Here is a 15,746-nt window from a genome sequence, read left to right on the forward strand (position 1 = left end):
CCCCCCCCGCGCACCCCAACACCCCCACGAGGGCTTTTTATGGGCGAAACACTGAAAACGCGTCTCAGCGGGGCGAAACGCGGCTCTGCCCCAGGGACCGAGGGGGAYGGCAGCTCGGCTTCGCCCAGCGCCCCCGGCCAGCGGCGTCCCCCGCCGCCGGTGTCCCCGGCTGCTGTGACAGTCGCAGGGTGCCACCTGCCGGCACCGGCAGCGCCGAGGAGCCCTCCGCGGCCATCCTGGCCGGGGGAGGCCGGCGACGCGCYGCCCGCCATGGCCGCGGGGCCTGGTGCAGGCCACACACACAGGCCCACGGCGGCGAGGCCTGGCCGGGCTCCCTCGGCCTCGCGCCCGGGGGGACGCCGGGCAGCCCCGATGCCGCCCCTCACCTTGGCCGAGGGGCCACCGGGAGCGGGGCCGCCGGCCCGGATGGCCACCAGGCTGGGCCCGGCGTAGGTGCAGCGCAGCTGGGCGCCGTAGCGGTGCTGCAGCGTGTTAATGGCGCTGGACTCGTTGAGGCTGGTCAGGGCGGCCAGGTCCTCCGCGTAGTCCAGGCTGGGGGGGTTGGTCTGTGGGGCAGAGCAGGAGGCCGCCTTACAAGAGCTGCCCACCCCCCCCCGGGGGGCTGCCTGGCTGCTCGGGGGCTGCCCCATGGACCTCCCTGGCCCCCCGGCTCCTCAGGGGCTGCCCCGCACCGCACAGACCCCCCTGGCTCCTTGGGGGCTGCCCTGCACCCCACAGACACCCCGGGTTGCTTAGGGGCTGCCCCACACCGCACAGACCCCCCTGGCTCCTTGGGGGCTGCCCTGCACCCCACAGACCCCCCTGGCCCCCCAGCTCCTCAGAGGCTGCCCAGAGCCCCACAGATGCCCCCGGCCCCTTGAGAGCTGCCCCGCGCCCCATGGACCACCCCAACTCCCCAGCTCCTCTAGGGCTGCCCCGAGACCCACGGACCCCCATTTCCTTAGGGGCTGCACCGCACCCCACAGACACCCCCAGCCCCTCAGGGGTTGCACTGTGCCCCACAGACCCCTGGCTCCTTGGGGGCTATCCCGTGCCCCATAGACCCCCACAGCCCCCCGGCTCCTCAGGGGCTATCCCACGCCCCAAGACCCCTCCTGGCCCCCTGGCTCCTTGGGGGCTGCCCCGCACCCCACAGACACCCCCCCCGGCCCCTTGGACACCCGCAGCCCCCCGGCTCCTCAGGGGCTGCCCCATGCCCCACAGACCCCCGGCTTCTCGGGGGCTGCCCTGCGCTCCACAACCTGCCCCAGGCCCCCAGACCCGCGCTCCCCTCTCCGGGGCCGGGCGGCTCTCGGCAGRGGAGGCCGGAGCGGGGCCGGGCGCTCACCCGGTGCACGCTGTCCTCGTCCACCTCGGTGACGCTGCTGTCCGCCTCCAAGCGGACTCTCACCCGGCCGGCCGGCAGCTCGGGCGTCCCCACGTCCGGCTTCAGCTGCGTGGCTGCCGGGGAAGTGCCGGTGAGCCCCGGTTCAGGCGCCGCGGCCCCCGCTCCCGCGCTTGGCCTGGGCTGGCGGGGAGGCTCCCGGCTCGTGCGGATACAAGCCCAGCAATTCCCAGCGTTTCAGCCTTGCAGCAGCCTGAYATCCCACTAAGAYGCCCCTTRTCCCAGGCACCGGAAAGCAAAGATRGAGGATGGGAAGTTACCGAGCGTAAATCCATCCTGCTGGACGAGCCAGACTTTCTCGGCTTCGTACCACGCATCCCTCGGAGCCTGCGGAGAGAGCAGAGCGGAGCCGGGCAGAGCCCGATGCCACGGTCTGGAAAAACACCTGGCTACAGAAACGTCTCCAGCCACCCGAATGCCCCTTGCTCTGCCCCTCTGAGCCTGCCCTGGCCGCAAAACCAGCCCAGAAACGCCGGGTGAGGCCGTGCAGGTGTGAAATGCTGCACGACRCTGGAAAAAATACATCAATGCCCACGCGAGAGAGCAGCAGGGCGCTTCTGCGGTCACCCTTACCTGCTCCTGGTCTGTGCTTTCTCCAGGCTCCTCTTGCCTTTCTCCAGGCTCTTCCTTAACCTTCCCCGCCTCCTTTGCCACAGCTCCCGGCTTCTCCTGGATCCCTCCGGGCTCCCCCTTGGAGCCCTGTGCCTCGTTCTTCACTTTTCCGGGCTCTTTGACGTCCCCTGGCTCTTTCTTGCCTCCTCCCACTTCTTTCTTCATCTTCTCTGGTTCCTTCTTGGCTGGCCCCGGCTCCCTCTTGCCCTTCTCYGGGGGCTCCTCGCGGCTCCTGGGTGCCGCCTTCTCCTTCTTGGCGCTTTCGGGGCCTTTTCTCTTGGGCGCGTCTCCCACCCTCGCCGGGCCCCGGCTGGAGCGCGGAGGYGCCTGGCTGGGCGCCGGGGGGCTGCCCCCCGCGCGGGGACCCTCGGGGCTCCTCCGGGCGCAGAGGGGCTCCGCCGCCTCGGGCGCCTCTGGCCGGGGGGTCTCTGCCGGCTCGGGGGTCGCGGCTTTGCTGGGAACGGTCCTCGGGGCGGCCCGCTTGGCCGGTGGCAGGACCTGGGTTGCGGTGTCACCTCCCTGCTTCTCTCCGCTGGGGCCGTTCTGCAGGAGCTGCCCCGCGCTCCGCGCGCCGCTCTCGGCACGCGGGGCGGCCCCGTCGCCRGCCGTGCCGTCCGGCCCCGGAGGCTGCCGAGCACAGCGGAGGGACCTCAGCCCGGCAGAGGAGCGCGCGGCAGGCTGCGGCACCGCGGACCGGGGGAGGCCGCCCAGGGACCCGGACCCGGCCGTGGGGACGCCGTGCGCATCGCCCTCCCGCCGCGTTCGCTGCCCCGGTGCCGTGACCGGGGAAGCCCCACGCACTCACCTCGCTTGTCCAATAAAGCAAACCGGGGAACATTTCACTCTGCTTAATTACTGGCCTTGCAATTAAGCAAATCAAGAATGGCAAACTGCTAATGAAGTCAGGAGCTCCCAAGCGTTTAAGCCTGGCAGCTCACCGGGTCGGCGGAGGGGCCTGGAGTTTGTTGCAGCRTGCAACGTGCTGCAGACACGCTCCTCTAGCTCTAACCCAGCCGGTGCAAAGCGCTGCTCTGGCCTCCCTGCCCTGCTGCCGGCCCGTCGCACCCGTGGGGCGTTCGGGTTAGCACGCTCAGGGCACAGGCACGGCCCTGGTGCAAGGAGCAGGGGACACCGGGGACATCCCACGCGAAAGCAGGGGCTTTGCCGGTGCCCAGGCAGTGACGCCTCGAGCCGGAGCTGCAGCCGCCCACGCCGTCCAGACGGCCCCAGGCGCACGAACGCCACGTACAGTAGCGCAGAGCTCAGGCATGGTTCGTTTGCTACTTACGTCCTCTTTCACAGGCTCCTTAGTTTTCTTTTTCAGTTTTGCCTCCTTGGATTCCTTCTCTGTCTCCCGGACGAGCTGCTTGATGAACCCTCCGGGAATGACAGAGAAAAGCAGCGGGGGGGAGGACGGGGGCGGGCTCCGGTCCTCTTCCCGGATCTGTTTGCAGGAGCAGAGGTCGCGTTACAGGGGCAGGACGGGGGATGCTGCCGCGGCCCAGGCAGACCCCCGCGGAACGAGCCCTGCGGAGCTGCCGGCAGCACGCGCCCCAGGGCTGAGCCCCCGCGCCCCTGCCGAGGCCCGAGCTCTGCCACGCGCCAGGTGGGACGGCAAGGCCAGCAYGCGTAGAGGCTTCGCCGTCCTCGGCGTTGAAGCTGCAGCGTGCCGGAGCCAGTGCCGAGCACCGCCAGCCCTGCGCCGGCGCAGCGGGAGCAAGGGCAGCGCAGGTGGGTGCTGCAGGTGGGAAGAGCCCCGGCCGCGCTCCCAGCAGCTCGCTAGCAAGCATCGGGCTGCTCCAGTGCCGGCTATCGCAGTGACCAGGCTGGTACGAGGATGCCTCCACGAGCAGAAGGAAAAGCATTAAGAAAAACCGCCCCACGGAGGAGCATGGACGGCTCCTGAAAGCTCCCGCAGGGTGCCGCGGTGCCGCCAGCTCCCTGCAGCTTGCCGGAGGAACACCACGCTCGGGGGCCTCCCCGCGCCCGGCAGCRTCCCGTGGGGCCGCAGCGTGGGCCCGGCCGCCCCAGGGAGCGGGAGGAACCGGCCGCTGCAGCCGGTTGGGGAGCTGCTCGTGCCTTTGCTCCGAGCCGTGTGCGGGCGCTGCCAAGGGCTGGGGAGGCGCAGGCCCTGGGCCGTGTCCCAGAAAAGACGCAGGGCGCTCACGGCCCCTCTTCCCTCCTTCCTCCGGGCCGTGGAGCTTGATCCMCCCAAATTGCCCTGCAAGGTGCTTTCCAGGTCGTTTGCCTTCCTGACGTGCCACCATACAGGGACCGACCCCAGCAGCAGGGACCGACCCTTTGCATGCCGCGAAGAGCGGAGAAATTGCTCAAAAGCCAAAAACGGGACCAGAAGGGCCCCGCTGTGCCCCAGAGCCAGGCAGCTGGCAAGCAGCGGCAGGGGTGCACGGGGCAGGCAGGCGATGCCGAGCCGGCGGGCAGCACAAGCCTGGCCCCATGGCGGCACCGACAGACACTTCCCTTCTGCTCCCAGAGCGCCAGGCGCGAGGAGATGGCCATGCCGGCGGCGGGCAGYGGCGCGGGACGGCGGCGCCTCGGGGCGGCACGAGGGACGCTTTACGGAGGCGAGGGAGACGCGGGAGCGCGCCAGGCACGGGCGCACGGGTCCGGAGAGCGGGAGAGAAGAGAGAGGACAGCATTAGTGAGTCGGGCGCGGGGGACAGGGGCTGCTGCTGCACCGGCCGGCAGTGCCCAGCCCGAATGCCGTGCCGGCGCCGATCCCTGCGGATGCAGCACATAGCTCCTCCTGGGTCCTGCAGTCCTCGGGGCCGGCGCGGCACAGCCACGTCTCGACACGCCGAGCTCATCGCCAGCGGCAGGGCGGCAGCCGGACGGGTCGTTTTACAGCACCAGGGAGGGGACGGCGCGGCAGCCACCGGCCCCACGCAGCCGGTGCCGGGGGGTCTCAGCTCCAGGCTCGTGGGAGCCGGCAGCCCTYGGCGGGGAGCCGGGGGGAGGTGCCGCCGCGGGAGCCCTGCGGTGCCCCGCTCAGGGCTGCTCCAGGCTTCACCTGTGCAGATCATTCATGCACCGAGCGGGTCAGGGCTCATCGCTCCCTGCCGCCGCGCAGCCGTCGCTTTGGCCTGGTACCGCGGCAGCGAAGCGAAGGGTATTTCCATGTACAGTAAAGGGCAGGACCGCCGGGAACGGCCCCCGGGGCCCCAGCTGATGAATGTCACTTGCCTTCTTGGGCGAAGGCCCCGGGTGTCGCGTGCCCTGGCTCTGCCTGGCCCTGCTGGTGCCCGGGGCCCCCCGACTGGGGTCTGCCAGCCCCGGGCAGTGCGGCCACAGTGGGCAGCTCAGATCCGGGGGCCGCGGAGCCCTGCCGGCACCTGAACCCCTGCCCTCGAGCTGCTGCTGCCAGCCGCAGAGCTCGGGACRGAGGCAGGCTGGATCGTCAGCCCCGTTTTACATGTGGGGAAACTGAGGCACGGAGGGGGCCATGCCTCGACGGCGCTCCCGGAGCAGAGCCGGGTCTCCCGGTGCTCCAGGCATCGATCCGCCCGCCCAGCACCCAGGGAGGGTGCAGAGGGGCGCAGCGCCAGTGGGTTCGTGGGCCGGACCTGGGAAAGCCCGTCCTGCCGCTGCCAGCCGGCCCCTCGCTCCCCGGGAGCGACGGAGGCACCGGCAGCTCCCGACCCCAGCACAGCACGCGCCAGCCCTCCCTCGCGGCTCTGCCCAGTGGAGAGAACCCGGCCGCTGGGAGCAGCCCGCAAAGCCAGGGCTGCTCCCGGAGCCCTTCACTCCCGCCTAAAAATAGCCCTCGTGGCCGAGGAGCCCCCGGCCCGGCCGCGATCACACCCAAAAAGGCCTGTGGGGACCCCGCGGGGATGCCCACAGCGTGCAGGCGGGTACCTGTGCGGGCGCAGGGGTCAGCACCCGCGGCTGGGCGCCGGCGACGGGACCCTCCGGAGCAGGGACGGCGGCGGCAGCGAGGCAGAGAAGGCGGCCGAGCGCCCTCCCCTCCTTCCCCTCCCCTGCCGCGGCGGCAGCTGGGGCGACACATGTCACCGCTAAAAATACCCGCGGCCCCACGAGGCGGCCGGCGGCGCGGGGCCTCGGCGAGGGAGGGGGCTGGTGCGCGCCGGGGCCTCGCCTGCCGCCCCGGCCCGGCTCGGCTTGCTCACGCACGCTTGCACCCCCCGGCGCTGCCGCTGCCCGTCCCCGTCGTGCATCCCGCGTGCACGGGCTGCGTGGCCTCCCCCAGCTTCATCCACCCGCGCTCTTCCTCAGGGCAGCCCCAGGTCTGCGCTTAGAGACGCTGCGGCAAGAGAAGAGCGAGGACGGGGGCTGCTTGCTGCATCCCGCTGCAGCCCCCCAAGGGGCCGTGCTGGGATCGCGAGCCGTTCCCGCGCGGGCGGCTTCAGAGCCCCAGGGATGTCTGAGCCCAGGGCGACCCCGAGCCCGGTGCAAAAGCGGGTGGGAAGCGCTGGGGGGTCACAAGAGCCAGCCCTGCTGCAAGAGGGGACCCTGGGGCCGCCCCCGACAGCCCCCCGCGCGGCCGTGAGATCAGCCGCCGAGCCGGGGAAGTGACCTGAGAGCAGCGCCCGAAATAGCCTCCCTCCATGGAAAGAAGCAGTCACCTCGGCTCCGACGCCAGCGCGGGCAGCAGCCCCGGGCGCAGCCGGGACGGAGGGAGGAGCCCCCGCGCCAGCCCTGCAGCCGGCGGCTCCTTTCGGCCCCTCCGTAACGGTTTTTAAAGAAAATTGCGTTTGCCTGCAAGAGCCGCTCAGCCAAGGTGTCGGGGGGCTCCCTGGCTTTTCGCATTTCCCTGCGCGGGCAGCACCGGCACTGGGAACTGCTTGCAGGTTTCCGGCCCAGCACGCRGGCAGTGCCAAACCGGGGCGACGGGGTGTTGGATTCGGCCAAGCACAAGGGCAAGAATGAAACCTACCCGCTGCCGCGCAAGATCCCTCTGCAAAGAGCCTCCGGCGCTCCCGGGACGTCGGCGCCACGGTTCGATAGGCTCTGTTTGAAAGGAGATAGGAATATTAGGCTGGAGTTACCTAATATGGGACTGACAGTTACTCAAAGCATCTCACCGACACCTGATAAAAATACATCCCCTTTGCGCTGGAGGAGAACGGGGCGAGGACGCGCATTTGCACTTTGCACCTGCAAAAAAGACAAGGGGAGGGCGTGCGTTCACGGCGCGCGGAGACGGGGGTGACCCACCGAGCCGGGCAGAGCTGGAAAAGGGCCCGAGCCCCCACGTGCCGGCCCGGCTCCGGCGGCACCCTGGTGCCCGCGCTGCCTGCGCGCCCCGGGGGAGCCGAGGGAAGCCTTTCCCGCTAGAGGGCTCAGGCTGCCTCCCAGCCCCGGGAGGAGTTAATGCTGCAGCCCCCAGGCCCGGGCCATGAGGATGCAGCACTGGTGCTCAGCAGACCCTCAGCAGCCATGCAGACCCCACGCGGACGCGGCTGCAGACAGTTGCTCCGGCAGCTCGGGCCGTGCTGCAGCCCCAGGACAAAGCCAGAGGCTGCAGAGGGCTCATTGCATCCGCTGTGGCATTTCCGCCGCTCTCCAGGACAGCATCCCCCAGCTCCCCCCGGCCGGCATGCAGCAGCGCTGACCTGCACCAGGCGCCCTGCAGCAGCGCCTGAGCAGGGGCATCCCCCATCTGGACCGATCCCCACGCCGGTGGGCAAGCGGAGGTGACAGCAGCAGACCCAGGTCGGTCCCTCTCCTCCCCAGCGGCCCCCGGCCCAGCCCCAGGACCCTTCTCGAGGCCACGGCGGTGACAGCGGTGCCGGCAAGGGACCCGACTTACCAGTGCCCTGCAGCGGGCAGGGGACGAGGGAATCCCGCGGGAGCCGGGAGCAGAAGGAAACTTCACTTAACTTCAGTCGCACGCTTTTCGTCACAGGTTCCCACCGCAGAGTTTTTGCTTCCTAAGCTCTTCCATCTTTTTCCGCCCAAAAAACGTTTGTCTAGAAGAACCGGGACCGCCTTCGTTCGCCTTACCTGTCCCGCCCCGGGCGGCCGCCACACCGGAGGGCCGGGCGCCGGCGCAGCTATTGCAAAGGGGCGGCGGGGACGGGAGGCTGGAAAGAACCAAACGGCATCGCACACGCAAATGACTTTTTTTATTGGAATTCTCTTTGTACGAGAGCAGTTGACCAACACACAGAAGCAGCTTAGCTCTTCCAAAAGAATTCTTTAAAAAAATAATGGCAGAATTAACTAAGTGTGGCACATCACAAATTGCTGAGGACTGTAAACTCGGAACATAGTCTCTGTGAAAAGTACTACCTCCAACGTGCAGGAGTATATATCGGCAAGGAACAAACCCCTCTTCTGCACAATAAATATGAAAAGAGCAAAGTACATAAAACAAATAGTGATTCTCATAGATACAATATCTAAAGTTATTTACAGATACTGGCTTTTCTTACCATTAAATTACACATTGAAAACAGGTTCTCTTTCAATATATATATTTTTAAAATCACTAGTAGTTATTCATGTGAATCTGCTCCTCCAATTTTTTTTTTTTTTTTTTTTTTTTTGAAGGACCTTTTTTTTTCTCTATAACAGTTCTCCTTAATACGCCTTTCCTTTTTTTTTCTTACTTTATTCTGTTTTTCAGACTCTTTTTTTTTTTTTTAATCTGTCCCTCTCCATGTTAGCTGCCCGTCAACCTCTCCTGTTCCTGAACGAGGAGACACCTGGCGGAGCCAGGGGCCCCAAGCCGCTGCCTGCACCTGCCTCCTGCCTCCTGCCTGCGCCCAGCAAGACAGCGAGCAATCGAGCAAACCCTAGTTCCAGGCACCAAACCCGCTCGTTGCGTTTCGCGCCAGGGAAGTTGGTTTAGCGACACTGGAATCAGCACTGCCCAAATCACGGCCAATTGGTGCCAGTGACTCTCCGCCCGCTCCCAACGGCACCGGTTCGTGTTGGTCTCGCCTCTGCCTCTCCGGCTGCTCTTGGGCAGAAGGGGCCAACGCTACCGCTCGGCTTCCACCGCAGCAGCAAACCGCAGCGAGGCGAGCGCAAGAGCGGGGAAACGGAAAGCAGGGTAGGGACGGCCACGGGGAAAGGCAAGGCGCCGTCCTCCCGCCGGGCGGCCCGGGCTGCTGCGAGCACCGCGCCGGCGGCTTCGCCGGCACAAACAACGCTGCACCGCGCGGATGCCGCGCAGAGAATCCTGAGCGCCGGCCCCGGCTCCGCGGCAGGGGGACGTCGGCAGCCCGCGCCGCAGCGCTTTGACGTATTCCTCCCATTGCGGAGGCCGTGATTAGCGCTGGGTTTATTTTTAGCAAATGAGTTATCCGATGCACTTAACGCTATTTCTGCACTTTGCTGGGGCAGGAGGTCTGTGTGTCATCTCCAGACCTGCCTGGCRGCAGCGAGCACGCCAGCAAAGGCGTTTCGGGGCGCAGGCTAAGCGCAGYGTGCCGAGGACAGATGGGCACCGGGCGCTGCGGCCCCGCTCCCGGGAGGACGGCGGCGGGCCGAACCCACAGCCCGGGTGGCTCCTGGCCGAGCCGGCCACTCGCCCCGGGGCACCACCGGCTTGTGCCACCATTTCCAAGGGTTCAGCCAGTTTAGAGGAAGAGACGTTTCGGACAGGAATCCCACCCGCGTTTGGACGGGAATCGCTGCCCGAGGGGGCGGAGGTGCCTCTTCCCCCTCCTTAACCGCGGGGGAAGGAGTGGGACGAGCTCCGTCCAACCTGGCTGCCGGATATCTAAAGCCGGTGAGATGATCCCAGATATTCCCTGCAGGACAACCCTCCTGTCTTCACAAGCTCTAATTTTTATTTTTAAGGACTATTCATCTTTCTGTGAAAAATGAGTCCAAAACGGCAAAGATCATTTCCCGTGGAAATGCCCAGTTGTGCTCAGCGGCGCCAGCCCCAGGCTCTGCCCCGGAGCGGAACGAGCTCTCCCTAAACCGCTCCAGACTCTCGTTCACCTGCTCTACTCCGGTGTGGGAAACTGCAGCCTCTCGAGGCAAATCTGCTCCGTTATTTCCTTATCCTTGGAACTACAGAGCTTTTTTTAAAAATATCTGAGCTGACTCTTCCTCGCCCCAGTTTAAGGTCATCCAGCACAGACTCGGAGACCATTTTCTTGTTAATAAAACCTCATTCGCTGGAATGCTGAGGACTAAATGGGAAATTTAGAAGTATCAGCCAAACAGTGGGTTTTACTTGCAATAACTTTTCAGATGTTTCTGCATTCATAAGCCATTGCACTTAGAGATGGTCTTAACAATGCATTAAAGTCAATGTGCTTATAATAAAATGGTAAACTGGACAGACTGACTGAAATTAGTTCGACTTTATTATGAAAAACAGAATAAAGCTGACTGATCCTATTTGAAAGGAACTGCCATTCCTTCAAACAAGCTATACATATAAGGAGCAGAAATTCTATGGAATGTCAGAAGTTGGAGAAACGTATTTAATAAATAATATAAAATGTTTTTTTTTGTTAAAATAGAATTCTTGGTTTTATACCTACATAGCATAGCAACCTTTACATAAACAAAATAAAGCTGAGTCTGTGATGATTAGTTTAACACAAAATAAAAATACAATTTAACAATTGTATTAAAACAGCCAATGTTCAGTCCACACAATATGTACACCATGGAATAGAAATGAACAGAAAACAGAAGTAGATCATCTTGAAATTCCTCAGACGTTTGGATATACATATGTTCTCTGTATATTTTAGCTATTTTTCCATTTTTTACAATATTAAAATTAATACTATGCTTTTTCAAAATATGTTTTTCAGTTTTTTAATTTGTAGAATTGACTCATTTCTTATATTAATCAACACAACTAGTAGTATTTACTTTCTACTGTACAGTTCAAAATAGTCTTTCCTCCATATATATTTAGAGTGTGAACATTTCATAGTTAAAGTAACTGCATCATTGACATCTGCTGTGTGGGGAACAGTAAAATAAGTATGTGATTTGTGAACATCTACAGTACGTAAGTATGCAAGTAGAAGAATTGAAGAAGAATTTAGTACTTAAACTGATCAGCTGCCAGGAAAAGAGCAACACACTCAGAGCTCCAGGTATCTCACTTCTCACGAGCAAATTTTCTATCATCTGAGACTGTAAACCTAAAAACATCAGTACACGAGTAATCGTATGCATACGGGGCTTGAGCGTTGATGGCAACGCTCCCGTTGACTCCAGCAGTACAGGATCAACGCCTGAAGCAGTTCTTTTGGACATCAACAGCATCCATTTTTACAGGATCATAACTTAGATAAAACATTTTTTAGCACCAAATACACAATATTTCCTATTATCTACTCACTGGACTGCAAACACCTGCATTTATATTAAACAAAACCAATCTCATGATCCTATTTACTTTTTTTTCCAGTAAAAGAGAGAGAAGCAAAACTTCTGCCACTTCTCTAAAGGAGAGCTGTTGAAATTAAAGAAAATTTGAACCTGACTAAATTGAGGTATATTGCATGGATCCGTGCGCGGAGTCATGCTCGCACGGGGGGGCACAGCAGTGTCCATACGTGCCCGATCTCCCCGTTCACCATCCGACTCTAGTCAGCATGCTCAGAGCCTGGTTTTGTAGTCTAGCAGGGTGGTGTCACACCAGTAACGTCAATGGAAGTGGCATCGGCTCCATATTTACAACAACAGGACTTATCTCAAAGCAGTATTATGAGAAGTCGCATATAAAACTGTAGCCTTAGATCTTCCTGGACCAGGGACAGCGGCATAAAGGTAGAGCACGCTTAGATGAAGAAGCCTTTCAATTTAGAAAATTGAATAGCCCGCAGTTAGAGGAAGGATTTGAAGAAACATTAACTAATGTTCCTTTACCAGTTTCACAGATTTGCAACAAAAGTACTGAATGGATTTAAATAATAAAACGTGCCTAATTTATGCCTGCAGTGACGGGACATCGCAGCCCACGCGCAGCACCCAGGGACCGCTGCACCGCAGCGACCACGCGCCCCAGCTACAGCCTTGCCGGCAGTATGAATAACTGGGGCTTTGCCTTTTCTACACCTGTATTTCAATTCAGAAAAGTCTCCCCGATTTTGGTGAGATTTTGCTGTATCCCTGCCTTGAAGCATGGCATTAACTCACAGTAACTCCCGCGTATCAAAAACGCCACCGACCTCACAGCAGGCAAAAGGAGGAAAAGCAAACCAAACGGAGCTGCAGCTCTTCCAAAAGTCACTACGAAGCCCTGTAAGTCCAGATCCTCCAAAAATCACACATCTTATTACAATCATGTAATTCGTGCACTTACATTCTCGAATCTGGTCCTACCACGTTTATCAGCTGTAATGTTGGAGCCGAAGAATGGTTAGGAAATAACCCCTGCGACTCTGAAGGAACATGGGTTATGTCAGAGCGGCGTTTAACACGACCCCATCTGGAATGTCCTTCTTATATTTCAAAATATAAGGGACAATCTCCCTACATGCTTCAATCTTCATTACAGCTGAAATTTTTAAAAGGACTTTCAGATTAACTTGTTTAAAAAACTGCTTGAAGCTCTAATTTCTTTTGTTTTTATCTTCCTGAAAGTCTAACAAAAACATAGAACATGAATGTGGTAAAAATACATAAAAGGCCTCACGAGGCTCACGACCCTCATGAAAAATAATGTTTGTCCAAGAAAAAAAAAAAAAACCTTTACAGAATTTGGTATCTAAAATAGGAACTACCAGTTAAAAGCAGTATCAAATATTCTGTTTTGAATGGCTGAATTTCAAAGCTCTCTCTACATCAGAAGATCCAATTCTTTTCACACAGAAATCCACTTGTTACTGGGAAAGTAGTTTTACCAACGTGTACCTGAGGTTTTTGCTAAGGTAACCCTCCTCTCTCTCTCTTTCTCTCTCTCTCTCTCWCACAAAAGCATAGTTGTACGTGTCACAAATATGAAACTTTTTATAAATTGTCTTAAGGCAGACTTAAAGAAAAACAGACGTTACATTTCTTTTACTAGTCCACTGCCGCCTGACCCCTTCCCGCAGAGAGCTGACTGACGGCACAGCTCCGCGGCCAGAGTTGCACATCGCCACTTAAATAAATGAGGCAATAAAGGACAAAATAATGCACATGTTCTAAGGCCATCCCAACTCTGTTACACTTCTGAGCAAACACACTTCTGTAAGTCAATACACAGCCTTGGTTTCATATGAAATCTGTGGTTTAGAGGCACAGTTTCTCAACAGCAGACATCTCTCTCCCCTACTCACAGATAGCAGCAACCCAGAACCTACGGCATGTTGCGTCAGAAACCCAGCAACTGTTCCCAAATGATTTTATCTAAAAAGCAGCTAYGGAAAATAATTAAAAGAGAAATATGGAGTAGATATTGAATTCAGAAAACATGAGCAAAATAACAAGTTACATGAGAACTAAGAGTGGATTTTATCATAATCTGAGTTTTCTTTTCAAATCAACATGAAAAATAAGAGCATTGCATGGTATTGTAGTAAAAACTTTAAAATATCCAATACACAGTCAGTGCCAATAAAATGAGACATTTTCTATTCCAAACTTCAGTAAATACCACAACTACTCCTTACAGAGGATGCTTAGACACTAAACATCACTTACCAGTGAGAAGGACTCATAGCTTGGTACTCTTTATAAAAAGTAATTAAAAAAATAAATGGGGAATATCATTAAAAATATTATCTGACAGACACGAGGTATTTTCTAAAATGCATTTTTCCTTTTATGCTACGCCAGATTATAACAAAGAGTTTGCACAGTTGTCGAAGCACACGCTATGCAAAGAGTTTGGCCAGTCCCACTTCTAGAAGCAAATACATCTGATTTTATCACAAGTGTGTTCAAGATAAGCAAATATTTCTGAAATAAATCCTGTATTTTTGCCAATTTATATTTTGAAGGAAACAGGTCTGAAGCTCTCTGGTGATCTGCTAGCAACACAAGCTGGACATAAACTGTGCACAAGAGGCAAACAGCATAGGTGTTGGTGTAACTTCTGCTCCCATTTACAGAGACGCAATTCCCACTATATTGAGGGTCTATGAGAGTTGTACCACTGTAACTGGGCAGAAAATGTTCTTAAGGGGTTTACAGAATCAGAAGAACRCTTAAATTCAGCCCTGACTTCTCTCTCTCATAAAAAAATCACAACAGCCAGGGAAAGGCTGACTTGACATGCTTAAAGGTGTCTAACAATTAGAGATTATATCTTTACTTTTGCAAAATAACAGTTTCAACATGACATGACTGATGTCTTAAGTAAAACTAATGTAGCTCTGGCATTTGATCAGCTCATTCTGTCAGCTCCATTCTCAGTATTCTCCGACTGTTTTCAATGTGGACATTTTGAATTCTCTAGAAAAGAAAATTAAAAATCCTTCTGCAAGCCAAGCCCTGCGATGTACACGTGACTCTTCTGAGCTTGGCTACCATGAAAGTTGGGGATATTTATGCTATGAGAACACACTTGCTTACGTTTTTGTGTAAAACAGAGAAGGATCCACAAGTCCCGTAACTGAAGAGTGATCCAGAATACGTACCAAGGTACCCATACATTTTAACCCAGTACATGCACTAGAATGCATTGGATTTGAATAACTTCTTTTTAATTTTTAAAAAGTGCAGTTGACCTGAAATGGAAAAGAACTGTCTTTATATTCACTGTAAACTTGTCAAAAGGAATCTGCTCTTTAAAAACTGTGCTAAAATAGTCAATGTATACAACAGAGCACTAGATGAAGCTACCATAAATTCCTCTTCACCAATTATTACTCTATTGTGTCAGTTATAGTACTGCATATACGTAGAAGAAGCAAAACGGTGGTAGCTACTATTAGTGAGTACAACAAACCAAGTGAATAATTTGACTTCAATGTTTCCATGAAGTAGCAATAACATTTAAACCACAGGACAGTTAGAATTCAGTACTTTGAAGTGCATAAGAGTCACACTGTTGATTATCAGCAGTATGGAGAAAGGTTATAGTAAAGTCAGCAGTAATGGTCGGAAAGAACATGGCAACACGACAGATTAAATGTTCTCCAACACGGCAAGTCTGCAGCTCCTTCCAGAGTTGAGGGATTTGTCAATATCAGGAACAGAAGTGTAAATCCTAACCAGCAGTAACCATTTCAGTTTCCAGGCTTGGTATAAACCAAACAAAGGTATTGCAGAGAAAACAGTATCTTCCTTCCATCAGTAGTTCTAGAGTAACGGACCATTTTTCAACACCACCAGGGTGCAGGAATGCATGGGAGCAATATGCAGCCTCCACGTCTGGGAACTCCCACCGCTGTCGGGGTACGAACTCACTTGCCATCGTTTCCGTCTTCACAGCCGCCAGGTACCGAGTTCTGACGTTATCCCATGCTGTAAACATCTAATTCTTCTTCTCCTAAGTACATCCTGCTTCCAGGACTGCACAAAGTAATTCATTAATAATAATGATTCTGTGAAACTCAACATGTTCACAAAGTAGCTTTCCCTACGTGAACTTTGTTCTCTATTTCTTCTACAGACCATTGCTATTCCTGTGGCTGAGGGGTGGTTTCGAAAGCTCTACGACTGTTGAGCGAGATTTATTGAGAAACTTTGGAGCCCGACGCAGCAACCTCTGTGCCTCAGTAAAAGCTTCTGTCAGCTCTTTTTTCCACTGAACAAACTCTGGGTCACTCTGAAAGAGATACAAAGTAGTTTGGCACTTTGTAATAAACTGCCAATACCGTCTTCTCTTCTG

At 56.8% G+C, this 15,746-nt stretch overlaps 2 protein-coding genes across 2 annotated transcripts in view; both read right to left on the minus strand.

The window, feature by feature from the left end:
- Positions 1 to 4,537, minus strand: part of MYO18B (myosin XVIIIB) — an 89,290-nt gene extending 84,753 nt beyond the window's left edge. The window contains exons 1-6 of the mRNA XM_026060271.1: positions 4,493 to 4,537; positions 3,306 to 3,461; positions 1,979 to 2,644; positions 1,666 to 1,732; positions 1,349 to 1,461; positions 387 to 566 (exon numbers count right to left, since the gene is read on the minus strand). Of these exons, the coding sequence (XP_025916056.1) occupies positions 387 to 566; positions 1,349 to 1,461; positions 1,666 to 1,732; positions 1,979 to 2,644; positions 3,306 to 3,461; positions 4,493 to 4,537 (1,227 nt within the window). The remainder of the gene's footprint in view (positions 1 to 386; positions 567 to 1,348; positions 1,462 to 1,665; positions 1,733 to 1,978; positions 2,645 to 3,305; positions 3,462 to 4,492) is intronic.
- A 5,771-nt stretch (positions 4,538 to 10,308) lies between these two features.
- Positions 10,309 to 15,746, minus strand: part of GRK3 (G protein-coupled receptor kinase 3) — a 59,470-nt gene continuing 54,032 nt past the window's right edge. The window contains exon 20 of the mRNA XM_026060329.1: positions 10,309 to 15,683. Coding sequence (XP_025916114.1) covers positions 15,522 to 15,683 — 162 coding nt within the window. The 3' untranslated portion in view covers positions 10,309 to 15,521. The remainder of the gene's footprint in view (positions 15,684 to 15,746) is intronic.

Source organism: Apteryx rowi, unplaced genomic scaffold, assembly GCF_003343035.1.
Source record: "Apteryx rowi isolate R43461 unplaced genomic scaffold, aptRow1 scaffold_168, whole genome shotgun sequence".
Taxonomy (NCBI): Eukaryota; Metazoa; Chordata; class Aves; order Apterygiformes; family Apterygidae; genus Apteryx; species Apteryx rowi.